We start from the raw sequence: 23939 nt of genomic DNA, 5'->3' as shown, positions 1-23939 counted from the left end.
GATTAATTTTGTATAGACTAAATATAAATTTTAGAGAAATATGCATTTACTTATGATTTTATTTGTTTATAATCATGAAAGATTAGAAGAAAAGTAGAACTTCAGTGACTGGAACAAATTCATCCTCCCCTATACCTCATTTTCCTATTTGTAGATTATTATTACTATCATCATCAACTACCAAGATCAATAATTTATTTGTGAAGCATTTTAAAACCACTAGAAAGTGTTGTATCATTTGAAGGCTTTATTAAGTTTATTGACAGTATATTATTGTTAGGAAACATATTTCATTTTTGGATGCCTAGATTTATGACAGATTTAGTTACAAGGGAAATGAATTTGATGGATAACACAGGAGGCTTTGAGCTACATGAAAAAAATACAATTTTTCATAATATTACTCTCTCACATTGAACTATCTGCTGCCCAAGGTTGAAGCAAATATTTTATTAGAAATCAAATCAATTTTAGACAATAAAAAAACCCATCTCTTATCACTGAATAAAGTACAAGCTCCTCAAAGATCCTCTTTTAAATTAATAGAATATATCAGTTTATGTATTATAATACAGCATCCAACAATAATAAAGGATTCTGTCTTCACCCTTCTTAACCTTAATCCTTTCTATGAAGAATTCTGATGCCAAGGCCTATCTGATATGGAAAATGCTTTGTGGCCTATGTCACTGAGGTTTTCTTTTTTTAAATGTTAACTCTCGTTCATTTTTGTCCAGCATAAAGATAGTGAGAATTCATATCTTTTGCACCTCAAGGTACCATTCACCTTTGGGGACCAGGCTCAGTTCTGTTTCTATTGCTGGTGCATGGAACAGGAAATGCAGGGGTGTCAGAGCAAAGGGGAGTGTGCAGATAGCAGTGTGCAATAGCAGTTATTATATACACACACATATCTGTATGTACGTATGCATATTTTATCTCTCTTTTCATCTGTCTAATCTATAATTTAGTTTTCTTTTCAATGGAAGAGGAAAAAAACAATGATTTTATTTTAAGCTATGCTCCATATAAACCAAAGTATGTTTGGTAGTCACTGGACAAAGATGAAAAGTAATCTCCAAATATTTAAGGGACTGTGATAATTTGTTTCCAACTCAGTGCCTGGACTACCATCAAACCTTCAAATCAACCCTACTATTTATTTCACAAGGAGATAATTTAACTTAAAGAATATAAAAAAAAAAAACTGTCTGTTTTCACTGATTGCCATCAAAATCCTCACTGAATTTATGATTTAAAAAAAAAAAAGGCAAGTAAACTTACCAAGATTAAACCTTTAAACAAATTACATAGCAGGAAACATTTCTTACTCAGAAAAATACTGCCGTTGTACATTTGCGTGATCACTGATAGCTTTATTTCTTATCAGTTTTTTTTTTTTATTGCAAGCAGTGTAGGTGAGATTTCTTAACCCCTAAAATGTTAACATATTTTTATTTCTAAATGTATGTATCTATGTGACCTAGTCTAATAAAGTGGCCATAATCAGTATGCATTTCTTGTAGAAAGGAAACATAAATGACATTTTGAAATATTTTAATTGCATGTTCAGAAGTGCTAGTGGATATGCCAAAGTGAGAATAAGATCTTGAAACTAATTAATGTGGCTTCATTTATCAAGTGTACCAGAGCTGTTATAAATACTAATAATAGCATTGTAACAGTATATTTCCGTTTGTCTGTTGATATTCAGTGCTGTCATAGTGCCCTATACCACTGAGTCAAGGAAAGTCTTTGTGTGCATTTAACAAAAAGTATTCCACTTGCTCTGTAGTAAATTCGTGAGACCACCTGTATGAAGGCTTCTTACAGTAGCAAGCAATGATCTTATACTAGTTTCTATGGTGTTGAGATTGATGGACTTGAAGAAAACAATCACATTCATTGTTTACATAGCTGGAGGATTATGGGAATCATTAACACACACCCTAAATTCAAATATGTTGAAAATAATAATATATACAATACACAAAAATAATCGCATGACTCTTCTTTGAGGGAGGTAAAAATGAGCTGAAGAAAGGGACCGATATACAGAGGTTAGTTTTAATTTAAAATCTTGGGTTATAAATAAAGACTGCACTGAAACAAATCTTTGAAACGGCATCCTTGGATAAAGACTGGCGTTCATCTCTCGCCTATAAACATCTAGGGTCTTTACCAGTGGAGTCTTTGCCTACCACTGCCATTGTAAAAGCATGTTAAAACAGTACTGGATTAGAAATTCTAAATTTGGTCTTGAATCTTCCATTTCTTGGAAATGTGTACAAAGCATGTACCATAGCATGTCTACCATAGGGTAGATCTTCATCCATTCTCAGTTAATTTGCCTTTAGTTTACTCAATCTCATGTTGAAATTAGCACAATTTCCAATTGTTGGAAATTGTAGATCTGTGATTAAATCCTGGCTCTGCTGTAGGATGTGTGGCTCTGAGCAAAGCATTAATCTTTTTGGCCTTAGTGTTCTCATTTGCCAAAGGAGAGTTTGATCCATCTAATCTTAGTCTGCTACCTATTCATCTAATTTTTATTTCTTCTATTTAGGTTTTAAACAACACATGGATGTACAACCATCTTCCTATTCTGCAACAAACTACAATGGTTTTCAATGCAACATGTCATAATCCAAGGATGTATTAATTATTATGACTGTCTTAAACCAAAACTTAGTCCTATGTGAGAATCATCTTGAAAAACTTCATAATTTCCACTTGTAATCGTTAAGAAATTTGAGATAGGTATTTTTAATCTTTCTAAAAACAAGGCAAACTTAATTCATGAATTAAGTTCTTTAAAAGCTGAAATTTTCCTTCTATTATTAATAATTTCTACTTAGTTGTAGACATCTAAGTTTCAGTTTTGTTTGGCCTTCAGTGGATTTCTCCTTGTCTTCTAAATGACAGCTACTGATTACATTAATATTCAGATCTCTGTCCTGTCTTCTCGAAAGGTCAATATTAGTCTTTAAAAAAAAAATCTTCATATTACTGAGAATAGAATTATTGTTATTTCCCACAAAAATGGCTGATACATTTTGAGTGTCTTAGGTAAAGCATAAAAACAAAAAACTTATTTTCACTTTAGATCATCAAATGATTCACTGTTATATTGATATTATAGCAAATCAAAATTTGTGAGAAATATATAGACAATCCTTATTTACTTGCCCCCACAAATAAATTAATAAGCAAACAAATAAATAACTTTATAGTATCATTATGAAGAAATGGTTGAACAATGACAAAGGTGATCTTTGAAAAATTCAATTTTATTGTCTAAAATTTAAAATTATTTTAATATAGTCAGAAAGCATTTGAGAATATCTTTGTCTTTGGGCATAATATTCCATAATATGTTGTGATATTTCGCACCAAGTAGAAATTAAAATTTCATAGGTTGTAGATTAGAGAGACTGACTCCTCAGTCCATTCTTTCTGATTTTGTCTTGGACAAAACTAGTCAATGTTGTTCTACCAAACTCCAAAACCTTCCTCTTTTCTAACTCACAGGGAAAAACAAGCAAACAAATAAAAAGAATAGCAATAATAACAAAACTTAATCCAAGGATAAAGTTATTTCATTAATAAGTGAAAGTAATACTCCTTATTTTCTCTGCTTACCCACCTCAATATTATGTAATAACTTACAGATCATTTGAAAGCTAGAAGTTAGAAGAAGGTGATAAAACTATATCTATTTTGTTCCAAGTTTTCACTTGAAAACCCTTTCTTTTTCTTGTTTACTTATTTCTGATATGTCTTTTCTGTAAGGAAACCTGGCTAGTACCTCAAATGTTTCCAATTATAGATGTTAAATTAGCTCCATGAACCTCATCTAGTAGCTATAAAATGTTATGGATACTATTTATAGTATCTCTGGGAGATTTTGTCATTAACATTTCTCAAATTGTGTTACATAGTTTAAAATCATGAGAATGGCTCATAAAACAGCATTTTAGATCTTTTCCAAATACACACATAAGATTAAAAGATAAAATAGACTTGAATCCATTTAATTATTTTATTTTTTAGAAATATCTCAAAGCAAAGTAGTACCATAGGAACATGTGTTAGTTTAAAAATTAAAATATGAAACAACAAAGTAAAGTATCAGGGCATAGTTATATATTAATGACCTAGAAAATACTTCTCATATTAGGGCAATTTAGGAGTGATGCCCAGGAAAGAAAGAACATAATATCCCCTAGATACATTAGAGAATACTTAATTTCTAGGGAAGGCACTATATTGAGAGTGGTGGTCATTTACTAAGTCACTGTCAGGATGAGACTGAGCTAAAATAAAGCAGGAATATGAATTATTTTAAAGGACAGATTTGCAGCTTTGAAAACATGTTATTCCTTGGAAACCATATAGACAAGAATGGCACAAAAATACCCATTCATAAAAAATTTGTTTCTCCCAATTTGGCCATATGAATTACCACACAAGAAAGGAATATTAAAACATTAGTCATTATGATAAGCAGATGGAAATTTAATGAAAATACCTTGTGATAAAAGGAGGAATTCCTTTTTTGGAAATCATATTAATTTGGCATGTTTAAGCCCACAAGTATATCTCTACATGGTGAAAAATTGAAGATAGACTCAAAATATTATATGCTAGATAGATGATAGATAGATAGAAAGAATTATCATCTACATACTGTGTTATAAATAGCTATAAACACTATAGTCTGAATTAAATTTAAACAGAATTCTCAGAATATGAGAAACCCAACATTTTCCATATGCACTGTCATATTCCATTCTTTTTCTAATATTCATTTTTCATTAGCATTTAGTACATAGGCCTTGAGATTTTTTTGAAAATATATATTTGATTTTGATATTTGTGAACTATTTATTACTTAAACATCAAGGCCTACTTAATTTTGTTTAAGACCCTAAATTGCTTTAAATCCCACCTCCTTTACTTTTGATATGCAAATATTTTTATTTTGATGTTATAGCAATACAAATTGAAGTTTGCAGCATGAACCACTAATGCTAATTTGATTACTTCTGTATTAGTGTTGAGTGCTACAAAAATAGCAAGATATTGTTTAAATATGTTTAAATATGCAAGATACTGTTTAAAATCTGAAACTGGGAATGGAAGAACTCTTTCTCTGCAGGCCCTCTGCAATGATGGTAGTATTAATGCATGTACATTAATGCTTGATGATTCTCATAGAGCAATGACTACAATTTTGAAGGCAAATAATTTGGGATTTTTAGAAAACCTGACAACTTGATTTAAAAAAAAAAATTGAGTTCATCAAAAAGTCCTCACTTTACTTTTTAATAGCTCAGAGAGTTTGCATCTATTTAAAGTATTTATTGTAGATGGCTTAGACCACGATTTATTTTTAGCAGTAAAGATGTTAATCTAATATAGTGAAGACAAGGTGCCTGAAATGTGAATTCAATACTTTTTGGATGGAAGTGAATCAGGTTTCCTTTAGAAAGAATTCTTTTAGAAAGAAGGAACCAGGACTGATTGATGGATGGATTTATCTATTTAGTAAACTGGAGGGTATTTCTAATGACTTGTAACAAAAAGGATGATATCAATATCTTGTTGCAACTCAAGCTAAATATGTATAAGTCTACCTAAAAACTGCTGAGAAACAATTTTCTCCCTTTTTTTAATGTAGTGCTTGAAAATGGTATCTCGCCAAGTAGGGGGGAGGGGAGAAAAAGATACACATTTCCTGTAAGATATTCCAATGCTAGAGGTGCCGTAATATCTGCCACCTGTAGTGTGCCTGCAGCGTGCATGCTGCCTGTCTATTTATTGGTGTCTGTGTAGTGTCTGTCTGTAATTTGCACTATACCTGAAAGTCTCTATGCTCGTTAACCTCTTACAGGTGCCGCACCATTCCAAGGAGCTACAGGTACTAAAAGAATGGGCAGTCCTTATACAGGCAATGCACAGCACATGTGTCAGTTCCAACCTCTCCTCATGCCTAGCCTCTCACAGTGCTCTGGAGGCCACTCAATGAGCCAGATATTTGTGACCAAGTTGAGGAAGTCCAACAGAGGGCTATCCAATCATTGAATGAGACCTGTGTTGTAGATTCCCAACATATTACCAATCAACTTACCAAAAAAAACCAAACCAAAACAAAACCAATTTAATGTAAAATGAGGAGAGAGGGATTGAGAGATAACGGGTCAAATCATTATTTGATCTAATCATCACAAATATGCTATGTGATTTTTTAAAAAGATTCTCAATAGTGTATGCAGTGTAGGAACATATAATGCAGGGATTAAATATATCATAATGCTGATGGATAGAGATTAATAGGCTAACAGATCAAAAGCGAAGTTAATTACATAAAGGATTAAATATTGAATGTGGTTTGGCCCATCCTATTTATAATTGTAACAGAATTTTTGTGTAATGCAGTCAATTAAATAAGATCAAGTATTAGGCATTTTCCACACTTGTGGAAATTCACAATTTGTGTACCCAGGGAGGAAAAATGTATGCAGTGATAACCTCAAAGAAGTAGGGCAATGTTTATACACACATACACACACACACGCACACACACACACACATACACACACACTGTAGAAATGTTTTCAACATGACAACCTTAGTAGCAGAGAATCTCTTCCAGTATGTTATGGTTTTGACATAAATATTCTTAACCTCCATATGTTAAAAAAAAAAAAAAAAAGATTTTCACTCGTCCTAACCAATGCATCCAAAAAAACAATTTTCTTTTTTTGAAATAGACACAATTTCCTTTTTTGAAATTTCTTTTACAAATGTTTTCTTTTTATATATTATACAATATTTTTAAAGAATTTAAGTCAAACACCTTCCCTAAAAGCCTTATTAAATAGGTATTACATAGACTTAAGCAAACCATTTATGAAATCCAAAGATCTTATTAGAGTTGATGAATGTTATTGCGATTATCAAAATTATTAATGCTACTCAAAATAATGATGCCACAGATACCAGTTTTTATCACTGAAACCATTTTCAACAACTAGAAACAGAACAAAGCATAACATGAGTCTACTTCTACTTAATGGGCTCACAATCTAAATTACCATCTTGCTCAACCTCCCACTTTAAAAATGCAAACTCTTTTATAAGTCATTTACAGAAATTGTTAAGTATAATAATCCCATCCCCTTTTTTTCATAATGGGCAAAATATAATTATCCAAAATTCTTTACATATATAATGAAAATTGGGGCTGGTAGAGTAAGGAAAGAAACCTGCCTATTTATCTCACTTAAAAAACAAAAAAATATTATTATAGATGTAAATGCTCATTGCGTTGTTCATATCTGCATCTCGTTCCTGCCTCACATTTTTTCAGTTCAGATGTCATGCTTTTCCAAAAGCTGTCTGTTTTGAAACTCTCCCTCTTCCCATGTAATGGGGAAGTGCTTACTCAAGTCACCAATGAAATGTGTGTCCTCAATGATGTCTTCTGAAATATGCCATTGGCTGATGTTAAAAGAGCCCCAGTCCTCACCCTTAAGTCTTAATGTCAGTTCCTATTTTTCCAGCCTTCATCTTCATTTGAACAGACAACTTGTTGACCGGATCCTGTTAAAGATAACACAAAAATGACAGTTTGTCTTGTCCCAAAGTGCATAGTTGTAAGAGGGGAAAGAGGACAGAGACTGGATAGGTCGTGGGGGTTTGGGGGGGAAGAGACTGTAACAGGGGGTGGGGGAAGAGAGGAGAGGTAGGGTAGAATATCCTTGATAAAAGCATAACTTCCTTAATCTTTTGTTCCAATTATATCAGCGCTCTTCTGACTAAAGAACTAATGTTTAAAATTTTTATTCTATCTTAATTTAAATTTAAATAGCCACACTTGACCAGTGGATGTCATATTAGTGTGGATTCAGATTCGTTCTTATTTCACTTTAAAAGGCAAAGATTAAATGTTTTAAATTTAGTGAATTTGAAATCAGCCCCAAAGAATAAAACTGGTCACCATTCCTTTGGAGATTTAGTGTTCCTTCTGTGGATTCCAGATGACTTATCTTGGCTTCTGCATTTTTAATCTCCTCTCTCAGTGAACATGAGTAAAATATATTTTGCAAATTAGGATTATATACATGTATAAGTGTGTAATTATATATATACAACTTTTTTTTATTAGTGGAATTTTGATAAAAATTTATAAAGATTTTGTGCAATATTAGCCATAAAGCTGTCCTTAACATTTCTCTGGTATGATGGTTAAGGCCATGGCTTTGGAGTCAAATAGACATGGGGCTGAGTTCTAGTTCGCTGACCTGCTGAGTGATCTTGGGCGAATAATTAAGCTTTTTAACTCCTCCATTTCTTCATCATTACAGATAATAATGCTTTATGCATTACAGAATTTTGGTGGAGATTAAATGAGCTACTGATAGAAAACATGGAGTATAGTGTTTATTTAGTAAATGTCAGCACATCAGCTGGTCTCATTCTGAATGCTCCATAACGGGTCATATGAGTACAACATGTCCTCAAAAGAAACATTTTTTTTTTCTCCTTAGGTAGCTAAAAATGGATAATTCCTAACCCAACTGAAAACAGTGCCAGTAGGTTTTAGCATTTCCTTTTCCACTGCCTACACAAAGATATGGGTGATTTTAAAGGCTGCCTTAGTATAACAACAATCTTATGCAGTGTGGGGAAAATGATACTATTTTCAAATGTTTAAAGAATTGTCCCAAAATAAGAGAAATATATTTAACACAATAATGCTTCCTCTTGAGCTTCTGGTTTTTACTTTTAATAGTAAAGTTTTTGAGCCATGTACCTGTTAGCTTTCAGAGGGGACCGATTTCTTTATTATAGCCAAATTTAGAGAATGGTTCTCATAATATGAGATGGCATCAGTCTGTGATCTTACAAATCCTATCAGCTGAAAGAGAAGGATGTGACCATTTCCAACTGGAATAGGTAAAAGAAAAATGGCTCACATTAAAATACACATACTATGTGCTTCATTTCCACTCATACAACTACTATTATTAATGTCAATATCCAATGAAGGCGATTGTCCCATTCTTTTTGAATAGACAATCCCCAGACCTCAAGCTGCTACTCAGAGGTTTTTAAGATGTTCACTTCCACTCACTTTAGCTGTATGTCAAAAGGGAGGAGCTATGAGATACACACCAGCCAACGCTTTTTCTGACACTCGTTTCTGCATTTCCCATGGATAGAAATTTTACTTGATGTTTTTAAAGTAAATCTAAGAAATAAGGCTTTCGTAGACTTCAAAATTGGGTTATGATGTTTTGCCTTTCCAAGGTGAAACATGGTGCCCAGTGGGTCCAATGAATATATAACCTAGACTGAATTAAAATATAGAGAGGAAGAACCATCAAAGTGGCAAGATACCTTGGAGACTGATAATGATGATGAATGACATCATTCATGAAGTGTAAAACTTCATGAGTTGTAGGGAAAATTTTGTAGGGAAAATTGTGAGTTGTAGGGAAAATCTGTTCCTAACACATGTACTAGACTGTTCCTAACACATGTACTAGACAATTGTCAAAAAACTGCAAGCCGATATCTTGGGATCAGGTACACTGTCTTAGATTTTGTTACAGCTTTACAAGAAAAGCGAAGTAAAGTCAGGTCAGGGAAAAACAAAAAGTCAAAACAAAATAAAATGAAATAAACCCATGTAGGAGTTTATTTTAATAAATTTTTACAGAAGAGAAAATATTTTAATAGTTTTGAAGAATAGCTTTAATTTAAGGTTTTAGTCAAATAGTGATGATTCTTAAAAATAAAATGTCTAAATTATCATATGATCTCTCTGATAAGAGGAATTTCAGAGGTAAGGTGGGGGGTTTGAGGAGTAGGGAAAGAAAAAATGAAACACGTTGGGGTCAGGAAGGAGACAACCATAAGAGACTCTTAATCTCACAAAACAAAATGAGGGTTGCTAGGGGGCCGGGGGGTTGGGAGAGGGTAGTTGGGTTATGAACATTAGGAAAGGTATGTGATATGGTGAATGCTGTGAAATGTGTAATCCTGATGGTACCCCTGGGGCAAATAATACACTATATGTTAATAAAAATAATTTTAAAAATAAACAAACAAACAAACAAATAAATAAATAAATAAATAAAATGTCTATGGTTGGAAGATTTAGTTAATTGTATATTAAATAGAATATTAGGATAAAGCTAAACACTCCCCCCCAAAAAAGAAAGAAAAACAGCTATAATATCCACCAAATGTTTGGAAGAGTGTGCTTCTGTGTGGATGTACATTCACAGTTTATACCATCCCCAAAATCTTTAAGTATGGAAACTCGAAAAGGAAAAAAAAAATGCTAGGTTGTTAGTTATTTAGATAGCATGTATACATAGGTGGTGAAAAAGATTGCACTGCCTGGTTGAGATTTTCAAATATCAGTAGAGTTATTTAAAATGCTGGTAGAAGTATCAGCTCTATTTAGAAAAACAAATGTAATGGGGAAAATCCTAGTACCTGCTTCACTTGAAATAAAAACCCTCAGAAGGATTATCAATTCTCATAATCTATAATTACTATCTTTTTGTAAAATGTCTATTTAAAATCTCAGTAGAAATAAACTATGCATTTTTTTCCTCATGTAAATTATCCCAAATTATAGAATCGGAACCTGTGGACTTTAGCCGGCCACGGGAGAGGACTCCCGAAGTACCTTTGCTTTCACCTGCAGTACTTGGTTATTTTACTTTCATATCAATGAACAGACACCATGGCTCATGACAGCTTGGGGGCAGCTACACTGTGACATAAGTGGCCACTGAGGAGTAGATACAAAGAAGCAAATTCATCTTATTTTAATTTGTTTTGTGCTACAAAAATGTGATTTCTAACTCATCCGAGTAAAAATAGAGTAGGTAAACAGAAATTAAATTGAAAAAGATAAGTGATAAAAAAAATTGGTATGAATGCAAAGATCAGCTTTCCAACATGCTCACCTCAATACACAAAAGATAAGTAAATACCATCAGTTTCTACTTAGTTACTTGAAAATAATTCATAGCTTGAGATGGTCCTGTTAGCATTTTGTTAATGTTTCAACGGAAGTTGAAATGCACGCTCTTTGAAATATACAAAAAATCACTCTCCTTTTTTAAAAACAGATACATTTTCAAAATAGTAGTTTTTAAGTATATTAATATATTCAAAACTATCATCAAAACTGGCTTCAGAAAGCTTAAATATTGCAATACATAGATCTGTGCTACCCAATACAGTAGGTGGTGGCCAGTTTTGACAACTGAGCAACTGAAAATGTAGTCAGTTCAAAATCAGATGTGATGTGATTATCACATTCACTTCAAATTCAGAAAACCTGGTACAAATAAAAAGAATGTAAAACTATCTTATTAATAATTCCATCATGGTTACATATTGGTATAATATTTTGAATATATTCGGTTGAATAAAACACATTAGAATTAATGTTACTTGTTTCCCCCCCTTTTTTAAAAATCTGCTACAAGGAAATTTTAAATTATGTTTGTGACTTTTATGTGTGATCTGCATTATATTTCCATTGGTCGGCATCCATGCAGTGTTTATCTTTAAACACAAAAGATGCATAAATTAAAGATAAACAGTGAGGCAAGTGTATGTATGTGCATGTCCAATTTCATATTGCTGCTTTAACAAGTTTTACTATAAACTTAATGGCTTAAAATAACACGAATTTGTTATCCTATAGTTCTGGAGTTCAGAAGCCCAAAGTGGATCTCATTGGGCTAAAATCAAAGTATTAGCAAAGTTGCATTCCTTTTGGAAGCCCTAGTGTTGAGCCCTGTTTCTTGCCTTTTCCTGCTGCTAGTGGCCACATTCTTTCACAAATGGCCCCTTCCTCCATCTTTAAAGCCACATTGCCAAATACTTCAAGTCTGTCATCCTCTAATTCTTTCTCTGCCTTTTTCTCCTGTTTCTAAGGACCTTATTATTATTACACTGGGTTCATCTGGATAATCCAGGATAATCTCCTCATCTTAAAGTCAAGTGATCTGCCACTTTAATCCTCCTGTTGCCATTAACCTGGAGTGTTCACAGATTCCTTGAATTAGACCTGGTTATTCTGCCTACCACAATGTGTATATGTATATTTGTATTTACTGTAATACATAAATACACAAAAATCTGTCTACCTACCTACTTATCTTTGTCCTCTCCATTTCTCTCTCTCTCTCTCACACATACACACACACACACACACACACACACACACGTATCAATGTATTTCCTTAGATTTCCCCCTTTGTTTTCCTTTTGGTACTATGTTTTCTTATCACTTAAGTCTCCTAAAAACTTCAGATAGTTTTCACCTCCCCCAAATAGTCATAGCCAAAGGCCAGTGCATGATGATATAGAAAAACTAAGTTCATTTTAATTTGGTGGTTGTAATCAGAAAAAAAACCTCAGAATTTGGAGTCATTTGCTATGTTCCTTGGGTAAATTAATAAATGACACAGTAGCCATACAAAAAAGAAAGGCATTTAATAACAGTGGGTGACCACATTTTTTTCAGCATGGATAGAAAGAATAGAACCTTCCTGAGAAAGAAAAGGCTTTGAAACAAAACCAAATAAAGGAAAGAGGAAAGGCAATTCTCTGCCTCTCCTAAAGACTTTGTTAGCTTAACACACCTGCTCAGACCTTTTGAGATTATCTTGGGTCATGCTACGATTAGTTGAAGTGTACCTCAGGAAACTGTAGAAACACAGCAGAGGTTTAGTAACATTTTTCACCTTGTCAGATATCAGAAAGATTCCATTTTAGTTTTAAAGTATAATTGATTAGACAATGTTTTCACCATTGCTTTTGTAATATTGGGGGATAACAAAGCTCGATTATGATGTATGATGAGTGTAGTGCTTAGGAGTTAGAATTTGGCAGTTTGTGTTTTTACATAAAACAACTCAAAGACTTTTTTGAAGGTAATAATTCATGGTTTTAAATGAAACCCATCTTTTAAAATATACTCTGGGCACCTGGGTGGCTCAGTTGGTTAAGCAACTGCCTTCGGCTCTGGTCATGATCCCGGAGTCCTAGGATGGAGTCCCACATTGGACTTACAGCTCCACGGGGAGTCTGCCTCTCCCTCTGACCTTCTCCCCTCTCATGCTCTCTCTTACTCTCTCTCTCAAATAAATAAATAAAACCTTTAACAAAATAAATTAAAAAAAAATAAGATATACTCTGAATTGCGATATTTAAATTGTTTTCTTCTGCTCGGCGAAGAAAATGATTTAACTGGACTTAGAAAACTTTCATTTACCTTATCTATTGGACAATGCTAAAATGGTTGCTAATTGCCACAGGTGTATAACAATAAAATTAGTGAACTTTAAATATGATATAAGCACATGCGGGACATTTTCTTTCTTCCTTTTTTTTTTTCTTCTTCAAACCAGAACAATTCAAAGAGCACTTTTTCAGAAATTTTTATTGACAGCTTTATATTATTTCCATGCAAGTAACTAGAAAACATACCAGCTAAAGATAGATACAATAAAATTAAATGATTGAGAAAGGCAAAATAAATTTATTTAATAATTCTCTGTATCTTACATCATCCTTTGTTTCATTTTATAAATATTTTAAAAATTATAAAAGTGATATTAGTAATAAGTAATGATATGGAAGGAAATTATTTTTGGTATAAATTTAGTCCATAATAATTTCAATTCCTGGTTGGATGAAGCTTTTGTTAGGCTTTAAACTGCATTTAGTATAGGAGATACGTTTTGATAGATTGAAAGTCCAGGGTATGACTGTATTATAGAAAATATATACATAGATGGTAGTAAATTTGAAATATTCTTATATCAGGTAAAAATCTGAAAACTGAGGGTGAAGACAGGCCAAATCTTGATCAAGATAAAATCTGATCAATATAAAATCTGTATATATTTAAGGAGTGACTTAAATTATACAAAAATAACTGTCTATTGATTTAGATATTTGTGTCTCGGAGACACATGCCTACACAAGTTGTTTTTCTAAAATCTTGCAGACAATGTTGAACTCTTTCCTCAGTACAGCTCTGCATTAACATAGAGTGTTGGAGGTGATAATATATGCTGAATGATATATTTGTAATCAAGACATTTTTAAAGAACACTTAATAAAGGAAAGTCAGCAGGCCAAACAAATGGTCTGTTTTTTCTCCTCACTTTTATTGAGCAATGGGAGACAGAAGGAATCATAAAATACTCCAAGATATTTATTTATTTTTTCTTTAGCAGAAGACTAGACACATAAACATAAACCCTTAAAGGGACCAAAGTGATCATCAAACACAATATAATGAGCAATTCAATTGAGCTAGTTCTAAGCACAATAGGATATCAGTTCAGGACACTATAAACTTTGCCAAGGGAGTCTGGATATATTCCTCAAAGAATATGACCTTTCAGCATTTGAAAGGTAAGTAGGGGTTAGCCAGATTGAAATTAAGGTGAGCATTTTATGCAAGGGAAATAGCCTAGGCAAATGGAAGAGCATGGTAGGTGAAAACTATAAAACGAAGGTGATCATCTTGCTTTCTGGGCAGTGGCATAACATTGGAGAGATTCAAGAGATGTAATTTAATTGGCTAAATTGATCAGATTACTGTTTTTATGTATTAAAGTTGTACAGGATAGATCAGAGATGGGGAAGGGAAAAGTGATGATTGTTTCTTGTGATTAGCCATGACATGAAGAAGCATGAGCTGATACTGTGGACAAGGAGTGAAAGGGTGTATTAGAAGAATGGTGCTTCTCAAAATGTGATTCTCAGATTAGGAGGATAGCCATCACCTGGCAACTTGCCCAAAATACCAATTGTCTGGGGAGCTATCCCAGACCTATTGAAACTAAATTCGGACATGGGTCCAGCAACCTATGGATATACAAAAAACTGTACATATTCAATGTATCCATTTTATTAAGTTTGGGCATAGGCATATACCTGTGATACCAACACCACAACCAAGGTACTAAACATATCTATTACCTCTACAACTAGTGTTTTAACAAGTTCCCCAGGGAATCTGAGGCACACTAATATTTGAAGACAGCTGCCTGACAGATATATTTCCAGAGTTGAACCCACAGAATTGAGGAATTGATTGAACTTGGGGGTAAGGAAGATGGAGGAATCTGGAACTGATAGGCAACCAAGTGGAGAGTGGTATCATAAATGACATAGGTTATAAGAGAGGAAAATTAGATTAGACCAAAAAGGAAAATATTTAATTGGCAAGGAATCTGTTGTTCTTTCCAAAAAATTACGGTTCTTGGGTCAAATGTCAGAAATCAGTCTTGATTAGGACAATTTGTGGTCTTTCATTGGATTGGCAAGTTGGTTATTAATTGTTTGTAATTTTTCTTTACAATGAATGGGGCTAGATAGAGGCTGCAACACCATCAGAATGTGTAGTGTAGAGAAAAGAGCTTTGGACCTGGGGTCAGAAGACCTGAACTATGGCTATGACCTAGAATAGCTATAATATTAGTTGGCTGTGAACGCTAGTTGTGTTACCTTTGGAAAGAAAGTCACTTAACTTTTCAGAGCTCTAAGTATTTATTTATTTACTTACTTACTTAGCATTTTTCCTCCTATCAGAACAATGGAAATATTGCCTGTCTTTCATAATTATTGTGAAAATGTAATGTGTATAAAAACAACAGTTACTGGCAATAGCAGGCATTTTAAAAATGGTAGATTCCTTTCTTTTTTCTTGGCTGCTTGGTGATTACATACCATCGCCTTTGCATCACCCCAAAATTTAGTCAAGAGTTGTTAAATTGGGGGAAAAAGAGTGCAGGAGAGAGAAAAAAAATTTTTTAGGATATTCCCACCCATGCACAGGAATTCAAGACTAAAGAGTTACTTGGAAATTTATTTAATAATTCATCTTTAATATAGCCCCACAAGCTAGTTTCCTAAAGAAAATTCTTGAGCAATACATTTGAAAATATTTACTAAGGGATTACAGAAAAAAATTGCTAAGTTTCTTTTGGAAAGATATGAGACCAAAAGATGTATTACATTTCGAATATAAAATAGCAATGCACTGTAATGTTTTGCTATCAGCTACACCAATTAATGCAGATGATGCTAATTAAAAGTAAATTTAGAGAGTGATTAGGTTCTCTCACCATTGTTAGGGAGAATTGATTCCTCTATAGATCTAATATGTTAAAGTAAGAAGTTAATGATATATTGATGCATTTTAAAGCACCTAATTTAGATTATAATTCTGAGGAAAACATTTGTGTTAATACTGAGTATTAAATGACAAACGTATTCTCTTGGAAAAGGAATGGCACCATTTGTGTAACCCTAGAGCAAAGCACATGTTGATGCTTCAAATAAATTATTGTGTATGGCTGTATAATCTCAATTTTAGTCTTATAAAACGTATAATACTAGAATTCGATTGCACATGTGCTCATTTATATGGCAGTATACAGCTGTGTGTCGCATAATAACTTTATTGAACAAAATTATGTGCTGTAGAACTTGCTGCAAAAATTTCATGGTCCCATCTGGACTAACTTTGCAATTGAGAAGGCTGAAGTGGGCAAAGATTTTATAGAATTCCAGAAGACAGCAGTAGATTTCTGCTGTCAGTTTTAACATCTAGAAAATAAAGGTTATTCAGTATTCAAGCTAGAAGAATAGGTTTTTCATTGTGAAAAAGGATACTCAATTTGGGACAAAGGTACTCTCTATGAGGGTCCTCAAATATTGACAGGTATCTAGTTTGTACCTGAATGTATTTACCTTCACTCATAATGCTCCAAACATCTTGTATCTTAAACACAACTAACCAGTTGATTTTTATATTTTGTCAACATAGGCAGTTAAAATATCTATGATCTTGGAAAATTATTTTCTGAATACTTCAACTTGGCTATCATTATAGAGAATTATGCTATTTGGCTTTTCCAGGGGAAAAGAGGAAAAGGCTAAAATAAGCATGTAGTAGACTAGATGGCAATTTACAGCCATTCATTGTTTCTTCTAGCACTTTCCATCTTTCATTCCCTTCTGTCCTTCCATTCTCCTTGCTCCCTCTTTCCTGTTCCCAGACAAAACATGTAACACAAAATAAAAGAAAAAAGAGGGTGCCTGGGTGGCTCAGTGGGTTAAGCCGCTGCCTTCGGCTTAGGTCATGATCTCGGGGTCCTGGGATCGAGCCCCATATCGGGCTCTCTCCTCAGCGGGGAGCCTGCTTCCCTTCCTCTCTCTCTGCCTGCTTTTCTGCCTACTCGTGATCTCTGTCTGTCAAATAAATAAATAAAAAATCTTTAAAAGAAAAAAAAAAAAGAAGCAGCACAAGGTCCATCTACATAAAATTCAGTAAAACTGAGTTTCAGATAAGAAAATAGTGTATTCTAAAAAGAATGATTCTTCTTGTAATCTAACAAACTGGTAACAAGATGGAGGTGCTGATATTGTCTTCAGTCTTCACTAATCTTTATCTTGTGATGGTGTATTTTAGGTACACCTAAATGGTGTCTAAATGTGGAATCTATGAATACACACATATATGCTTTTGTGAAGATGGTGGAACTTCATAAAATATATTAATTGGATGGTGACACTAGGAGCAGTGAGCAGTGCTGATGTGGACAAAAGCATGTTGATGATAAAATGTGTGTCTAATAACTTTTTAAACCCAATATAAGCTACTATTTTCAAGGGTTACAGGAAGGATAAGTTGGCTAGATATAGAACCACTTATAAAAAAGGCCTGTGGGTACAAAAAGACCATGAAATGCCCACAGCTTGACTCATAGGCTCTCATTTAAAAAATATTAAATTAAGCAAAGCCAGGTAATATATTTTGAGTATAAAAACAAAATAATACAAGTATTACGTATTTATAGGCATAAGGTCTGCTATTTCCTTTAGAATATATTTTAAAAATCAGTTTAAGTGTCAGTTTATTTGTAATTTTCTCATAATAAAACATTAAACATATACTTATATATACATAATAAGATTAATTAAAGCATACACACACACACACCATCACATATAGTCAATGTATAATTACACTCATGTATGTAAGGAGTGCTTTCACTGAATCAGACCTCAAAAAAAATTTTTTTTAAGATTTTATTTATTTATTTGACAGACAGAGATCACAGGTAGGCAGAGAGGTAGGCAGAGAGAAGAGGAAACAGGCTCCCTGCTGAGCAGAGAGCCTGATGCAGGGCTCGATCCCAGGACCCTGGGATCATAACCTGAGCTGAAGGTAGGGGCTTTAACCCACTGAGCCACCCAGGCACCCCCAGACCTCAAATTTTGTTAATTATCTGATGTTTTTAGGTATATAGATACATACCTGATATGTTTGACAATCATTATCCATATAAATACTTTTCAAGTATATAGGGACTCACACACTTCCATTCAGTCAAACACATTTGGTAAACACATTTACCAGTATAGATTTGCATTTTATTTTTTATTTTATTTATTTTAATTTTTTAAAAGATTTTATTTATTTATTTGACAGACAGAGATCACAGGTAGGCAGAGAGGCAGGCAGAGAGAGAGGAGGAAGCAGGCTTCCTGCTGAGCAGAGAGCCCATGCGGGCAGATCCCAGGACCCTGGGATCACTATGGAGCCTGAAGGCAGAGGCTTTAACCCACTGAGGCTTTAACCCACTGAGCCACCCAGGCGCCCCTCGATTTACATTTTAAAAGAAGTTAAAAAACACCCCTACTAACACAGTCATTGATGATGTAGGAAGATGTTAGGATTCAAAGTCAATGGTCAAGATGTCTTGAGACATCTTTGGTGCAAAAAGGTGATGTTATTAAAGTACAAGGACAAGACTTGGGGGCAGAAAGAGCTGCACTGGGCTTAGGAGAATTGACTGATTATATACTTGTAAGTTGGGAGGTGTTTTGGGACAAAACAAACTTCCAACGTATTTTGGAAACAAAGTTTCTAGGACCCTGAAGGGGCTAGCTATTGTTAGGAAAGGTCATTTATTATTGTTTAGTAAACCCTCAGTCATGAGACCCTTCAGATGCATATCAGTGGACCATGTGCTTGGAGATTGATTCCTAATATGTATTTTGGGGCAGGGGATAGAAGGAAGGTAGAGATAAAGGAAGTTTCCAAGGGAATTTCTACATTTAAAGTGGACTCACAGGATGATGGAGGGTTGGGCTAAGATTGCCTTTTGCCCTCAGCAAAGTGTCAACATCAAGGCAGTTGAGTTCCCAGATGAATGTCACTCGGCCTGTTTCAAGGACTTGTGAATGGGCAGTAAATAGCAAGGAAATTTAATTTTTCTTTTGCCTTTGTTTCCCACATCAATTAAATCATGAAGTAAAAAAAGAGTGAGTCTTCTGATTATAGAGAAGCTGTTTAAACAGTACCTTTGGTTGTTATTTTTACTGTTGAGAATAGTTATGTGAAGGGAAAAATCCAGTAATATATTCATATTTGATGTTGGAAACAGAAATATTTACCCTTGCTTCTATGATCAACACAGTAATTACTTTCTTAACAAGTATAATATTGAAGTCCAACTAATCAGTTTTACACAACAATAAAACAACAAAAACATCGTTTGGATTGTACTACTTAAACTAATTATAAACGTCTAAAAAAAATCAAGTGTGCTGAGCCAATATGATAGAACATAGCTTCTAATATGTACAGCAAGCTGCTTTGCTGTTGTCAACAACCATAGCAAACCACTCCTCCCCCACCCTTGCAAATTCTGTTCATCTGGCTCTTTTTTCACCTAATAGAGAATAACCAACATACTGATAAATGCGTATAGTTTTAAAATATTAACTTTAAAATAAATGGAGTAGTCTTTATTTAGTCTATATGGGCAAAGAGAACAGACATGATTTGGGTCAAAATTTAATTCTGGGGTTACTTAACCTTTTAGGAAAATATGATAAGCATTGAGACACCTTGTACATTTCACCCTTAGCACATGTTCACACAGTTCCAAATCAGACGCTTTGTACCCATTAGAAACAATGTTTATGACTTAGTATCATTGAAAAGCCCAGAAATTTCACTATGCCTTTGGAAGTGTTCCAATATTTAATGTAGACCTGTTCTCTCTTTTTTTTTAAGTAAATTGGCATAAATAAGCCTGCTAGAGTTATAAGCTTTATTTAGAAGGGTCTTGAGGATAGAGGCCAAGACTTATAAGGGTGCTAAAAAAAGTTTCTGATGCATGACTTGAATAGAAATAGAGATATAATCCAAGAAAACTGGAAAGTACACTACTTAAGCCAATAACAAAATTTCATTAAAGTAGAATATTCTTTAAATGAAACTGTGTTCTACTAATTAATGCAAATTTTACTGCAATTTTGGCACGAAATAATTATTCCTTGAGGTATTCTCAGCTCAACTTAATAGAAAAATCAAGGGGGAGAATGATGCTCGTGTCTGTTATATTGATTCTGTCTATAGTTGTAGCCCCAAATATTTTGACATGCGCATTCCTGTAATATGTGAAGCTCTGATCCATTTGTAATAATAATTCTCCTGCTGAGACCACAGCTTATGCTGATGCCAGCTGGGGTCTCTCTCCTTGAGGTCACAAGAAAAGTAATTTATATATTTTAATTAGTCTAAACTTTGGCTCTGAGTAATGACTTTATCTTAAACTATAACATTTCTATAGATAAATGTCCCCTTTTAAAGTAATAAATATTTTCACATTGTTCATTTACATGTAACATTTTTGAAAAGTCATAGTTGTTCTAGAAGAAATAAGTCATGCTTCTTTAAAATTTCTTTTACAGTACCTACCAAGTGTTTATGTGTATTAAACGTCTTTATCACCCCCAACCTCCCTGCCAGAAGAGGACTTTCATTTAGATGTGTTACTTTTAGATTTTTGTTTTCCCTTGCAGACTTCCCAGCTGAAAGGTTTTACTTACAAGGACAATGAATATGTACAAAGTGAATCTTAAATCATAGTATCTGCCTCACTAAGAAACTTTTGTGTCTAGAAGGATAATGATACCTGAAAGAAGCTTCCATACCATATATAAACATTTCACCACCAAAAAAATGCTAATTTTTTCTTTAGAAAGTACAATTCTTTTTTGTTCATTCTAACCTTCATTTTTTTATTGCCCTTAAACTATATGAAGAAACTATAAACCCGTTTCTTCACTTTAAGTAACTTTAAATGAAATAGGTTTTCTTACTTCCCATCTTTCTCCCTCCCTCCCTCCCTCTTTTCTTTTCTTCCCTTCCCCTCCCCCTCTTCCCTTTCCTTGTTCTCTTCTCTCCTCTTCTCTTTCATTTTCTTTCTTTCTTATTGATCCAGCACTAGAATTTTGGGTAGTATAGGCAAATAATATTCTCTTCAAACTCATTTAAGACCCAGAAGGGTGAATTTATAAACCCTGCTAAGACTTTGAATGAAAAGAATTTCTTTTTAGCCTAAAGATTTACTTCAGAACTACCAAGACCACATTTCCTGTTATCTAACAGCTGGGAAAAATCTCTCCCATCTATAAAAAAATGGCACATTGTACACATTTAATTTCATTCTGTATATATTTGGCGGTCATAGCCTATGTGGTGCATGATACTATGTTTTGTAGTATATAAATAAATAATAAATGGCAGAACCCTAGCCTAAAATAGAAATGCTGGAATAAATCATACATGCCTATGATAACTCATTCCCAATGCAAGACAGAGTATCCTTTTGTTTACTAGAGTATGTGTTATAGGTGAATCTAAAACAAGGAATGAGACTAATAAGAATAATAAAGTAATAGCATTTTCCCATGTTTATTGAGCATTTACTATATGTCAGGCTCTTTTAGATATACTTTCTACTAACTCAATATTTTTGGGAATCTTATTAATTAAGAACTGTATCATTTCTCTCTTAAAGATGAAAAAACAGAAGCTCCAAGTGATTAATTAATAGGTCAAAGTCCTGTAGTTAAATGGCTGAAACAATAAAAATCAGACACTCTAGCTTCAGAGCACACAGGATGACCTCGTGGGTGGAGGGGTCAAAAATGAAACACACAAAAAAGCAAAACAAAAGAAAACAAAATCCTTTAAACCTTCCCTGGTAACGTCACTGTAGGAAATAGTATTTCTGTGAAAACCGGGCAACTCAAATTTCTGAGTTTGACCTTCCTTTCAAAGAGTGTGGTTCATCACACTCGACTGAGGGCTTCAGACTGTTGGTCTGGTAAAAGTTCTCGGGAAAATCGCTCTGCAGATGTTCCTTGCTTTATCTGTTGTTGAAGGTTTGTTTGTTTGTTTGTTTTAATGAGGAAGTAAGTGCTGCCTGGGCTGTTGTATTTATTTTTTTAATAATTTTTTATTAACATATAATGTATTATTTGCCCCAGAGGTACAAGTCTGTGAATCATCAGGCTTACACATTTCATAACACTTGCATGGGTTATTTATAACGAGAAGGTTTGGGAAGCTGGAAGCCACGCTCCTTCGTATTTATTTGCTATGCGCCTCTCCCCAGTCACAGGGTGTAAGGCGGGAAGTGAAGTGGAAGGAAGGAAACGTCCAGGTGCAGAGGCCTCAGAGGCAGAGCCATTTTTGCAGGGTGAGTGGTAGCTGTTTTTCTGTAAATGTGTGAGGACCCTTTCTCCATGACTATGACATTGCCCTTTCTTCAAGAAGGGATCTGCTTTGAAAGGGAAAATCTATGTTCCAAATAAGTTTTATATGTTAAAAAAAAAAAAAAAAGTCAAGCTAGGGAAGAAATGATTTATTTATAAGGACTTCTTCACTAGGTACATATTCTGTTAGTTTACCAGCATGACATGATTTTGAAGACATGAGATTTTCCTTATTGTAATTTCTTAACATTGTTTTGTTGAGAATCAGAAGAATTTTAACTATTTTACTAGTAGAAGCAGAAACGGGCCCAATATATATATTTGTGTAAAACAAATGGCAAACTGTCACAGCACTGTTCTATGTGGTGAACGCTAGCCCCCATACTGCCATTATTTTTAAATTAATTAAGTACAATTAAAAATTCATTCCCTCAGTCACACTAGCCACTAATTTTATAGCACACTTTCATTACTGCAGAACCTTCTGTTGGATGGCCCTGTTACAAAGTTAAGGTTAACAGGTTGAGCTGAAATCTAATTTCCTGGGCTCCAGGGAAACTTCATCACTTACTAGCAGGGTGACCTTGGGCAAGTTCATCTGGAGCTTTATCCTTCATTTGCAAAATGGTGACACCTATCTCATATAGTTGTTGCAAGAGTTAAATGAGATAACATGTACAATACTTGGGTATCACTGTCTGGCCCAAACAAAGAGTTTATTACATGTTGGCTATTATTTTTAGGCATTAGTTGTGTTTTTTAGAGTCATTAACTTAAATATCATTAATTGGTTGAGAAGGATTCAATTGTGCATTTTAGGATTAAAGTTAATAAAATAGGGGCCTCTGAGGGGTTCAGTCAGTTAAGCAACCGACTCTTGATTTTGGCTCAGGTTGTGATCTCAGGACCATGAGATCAAGCCCCATGTTGGGCTCTGCACTGAGCATGCTTAAGATTTTCTCTCTCCCTCTCCCTTTGCCCTTCCCCCCACTTTTCCTCTCCCTCTCTAAAATAAATAAATAAATGAAATAAAACCAGTAAGATAATAGACCCCTCTAAAGTGGTAACACAGGGACGCCTGGGTGGCTCAGTTGGTTAAGCAGCTGCCTTCGGCTCAGGTCATGATCCCAGCGTCCTGGGATCGAGTCCCGCATCAGGCTCCTTGCTCGGCAGGGAGCCTGCTTCTCCCTCTGCCTCTGCCTGTCATTCTGTCTGCCTGTGCTTGCTCTCTCTCCCTCTCTCTCTCTCTGACAAATAAATAAAATCTTTAAAAAAAAAAAAAAAAAAAAAAAAAA

General features: G+C 34.0%; 1 protein-coding gene across 7 annotated transcripts in view; it reads left to right on the top strand.

Moving 5' to 3' along the window:
- PCDH7 (protocadherin 7) overlaps window positions 1-23939 on the top strand; it is a 413338-nt gene that overhangs the window by 253299 nt on the left and 136100 nt on the right. The window contains exon 3 of one of the 7 annotated variants that reach the window (XM_032853651.1): window positions 5897-5923. The exons of the other annotated variants lie outside the window; for them this stretch is intronic. Within the exon in view, the coding sequence (XP_032709542.1) occupies window positions 5897-5923 (27 nt within the window). The remainder of the gene's footprint in view (window positions 1-5896; window positions 5924-23939) is intronic. 7 annotated transcript variants of the gene reach the window in all.

This window comes from Lontra canadensis, unplaced genomic scaffold (assembly GCF_010015895.1).
Source record: "Lontra canadensis isolate GAN:19392208 unplaced genomic scaffold, GSC_riverotter_1.0 scaffold1, whole genome shotgun sequence".
NCBI lineage: Eukaryota > Metazoa > Chordata > Mammalia > Carnivora > Mustelidae > Lontra > Lontra canadensis.
This window is presented reverse-complemented; position numbering and strand designations above follow the sequence as displayed.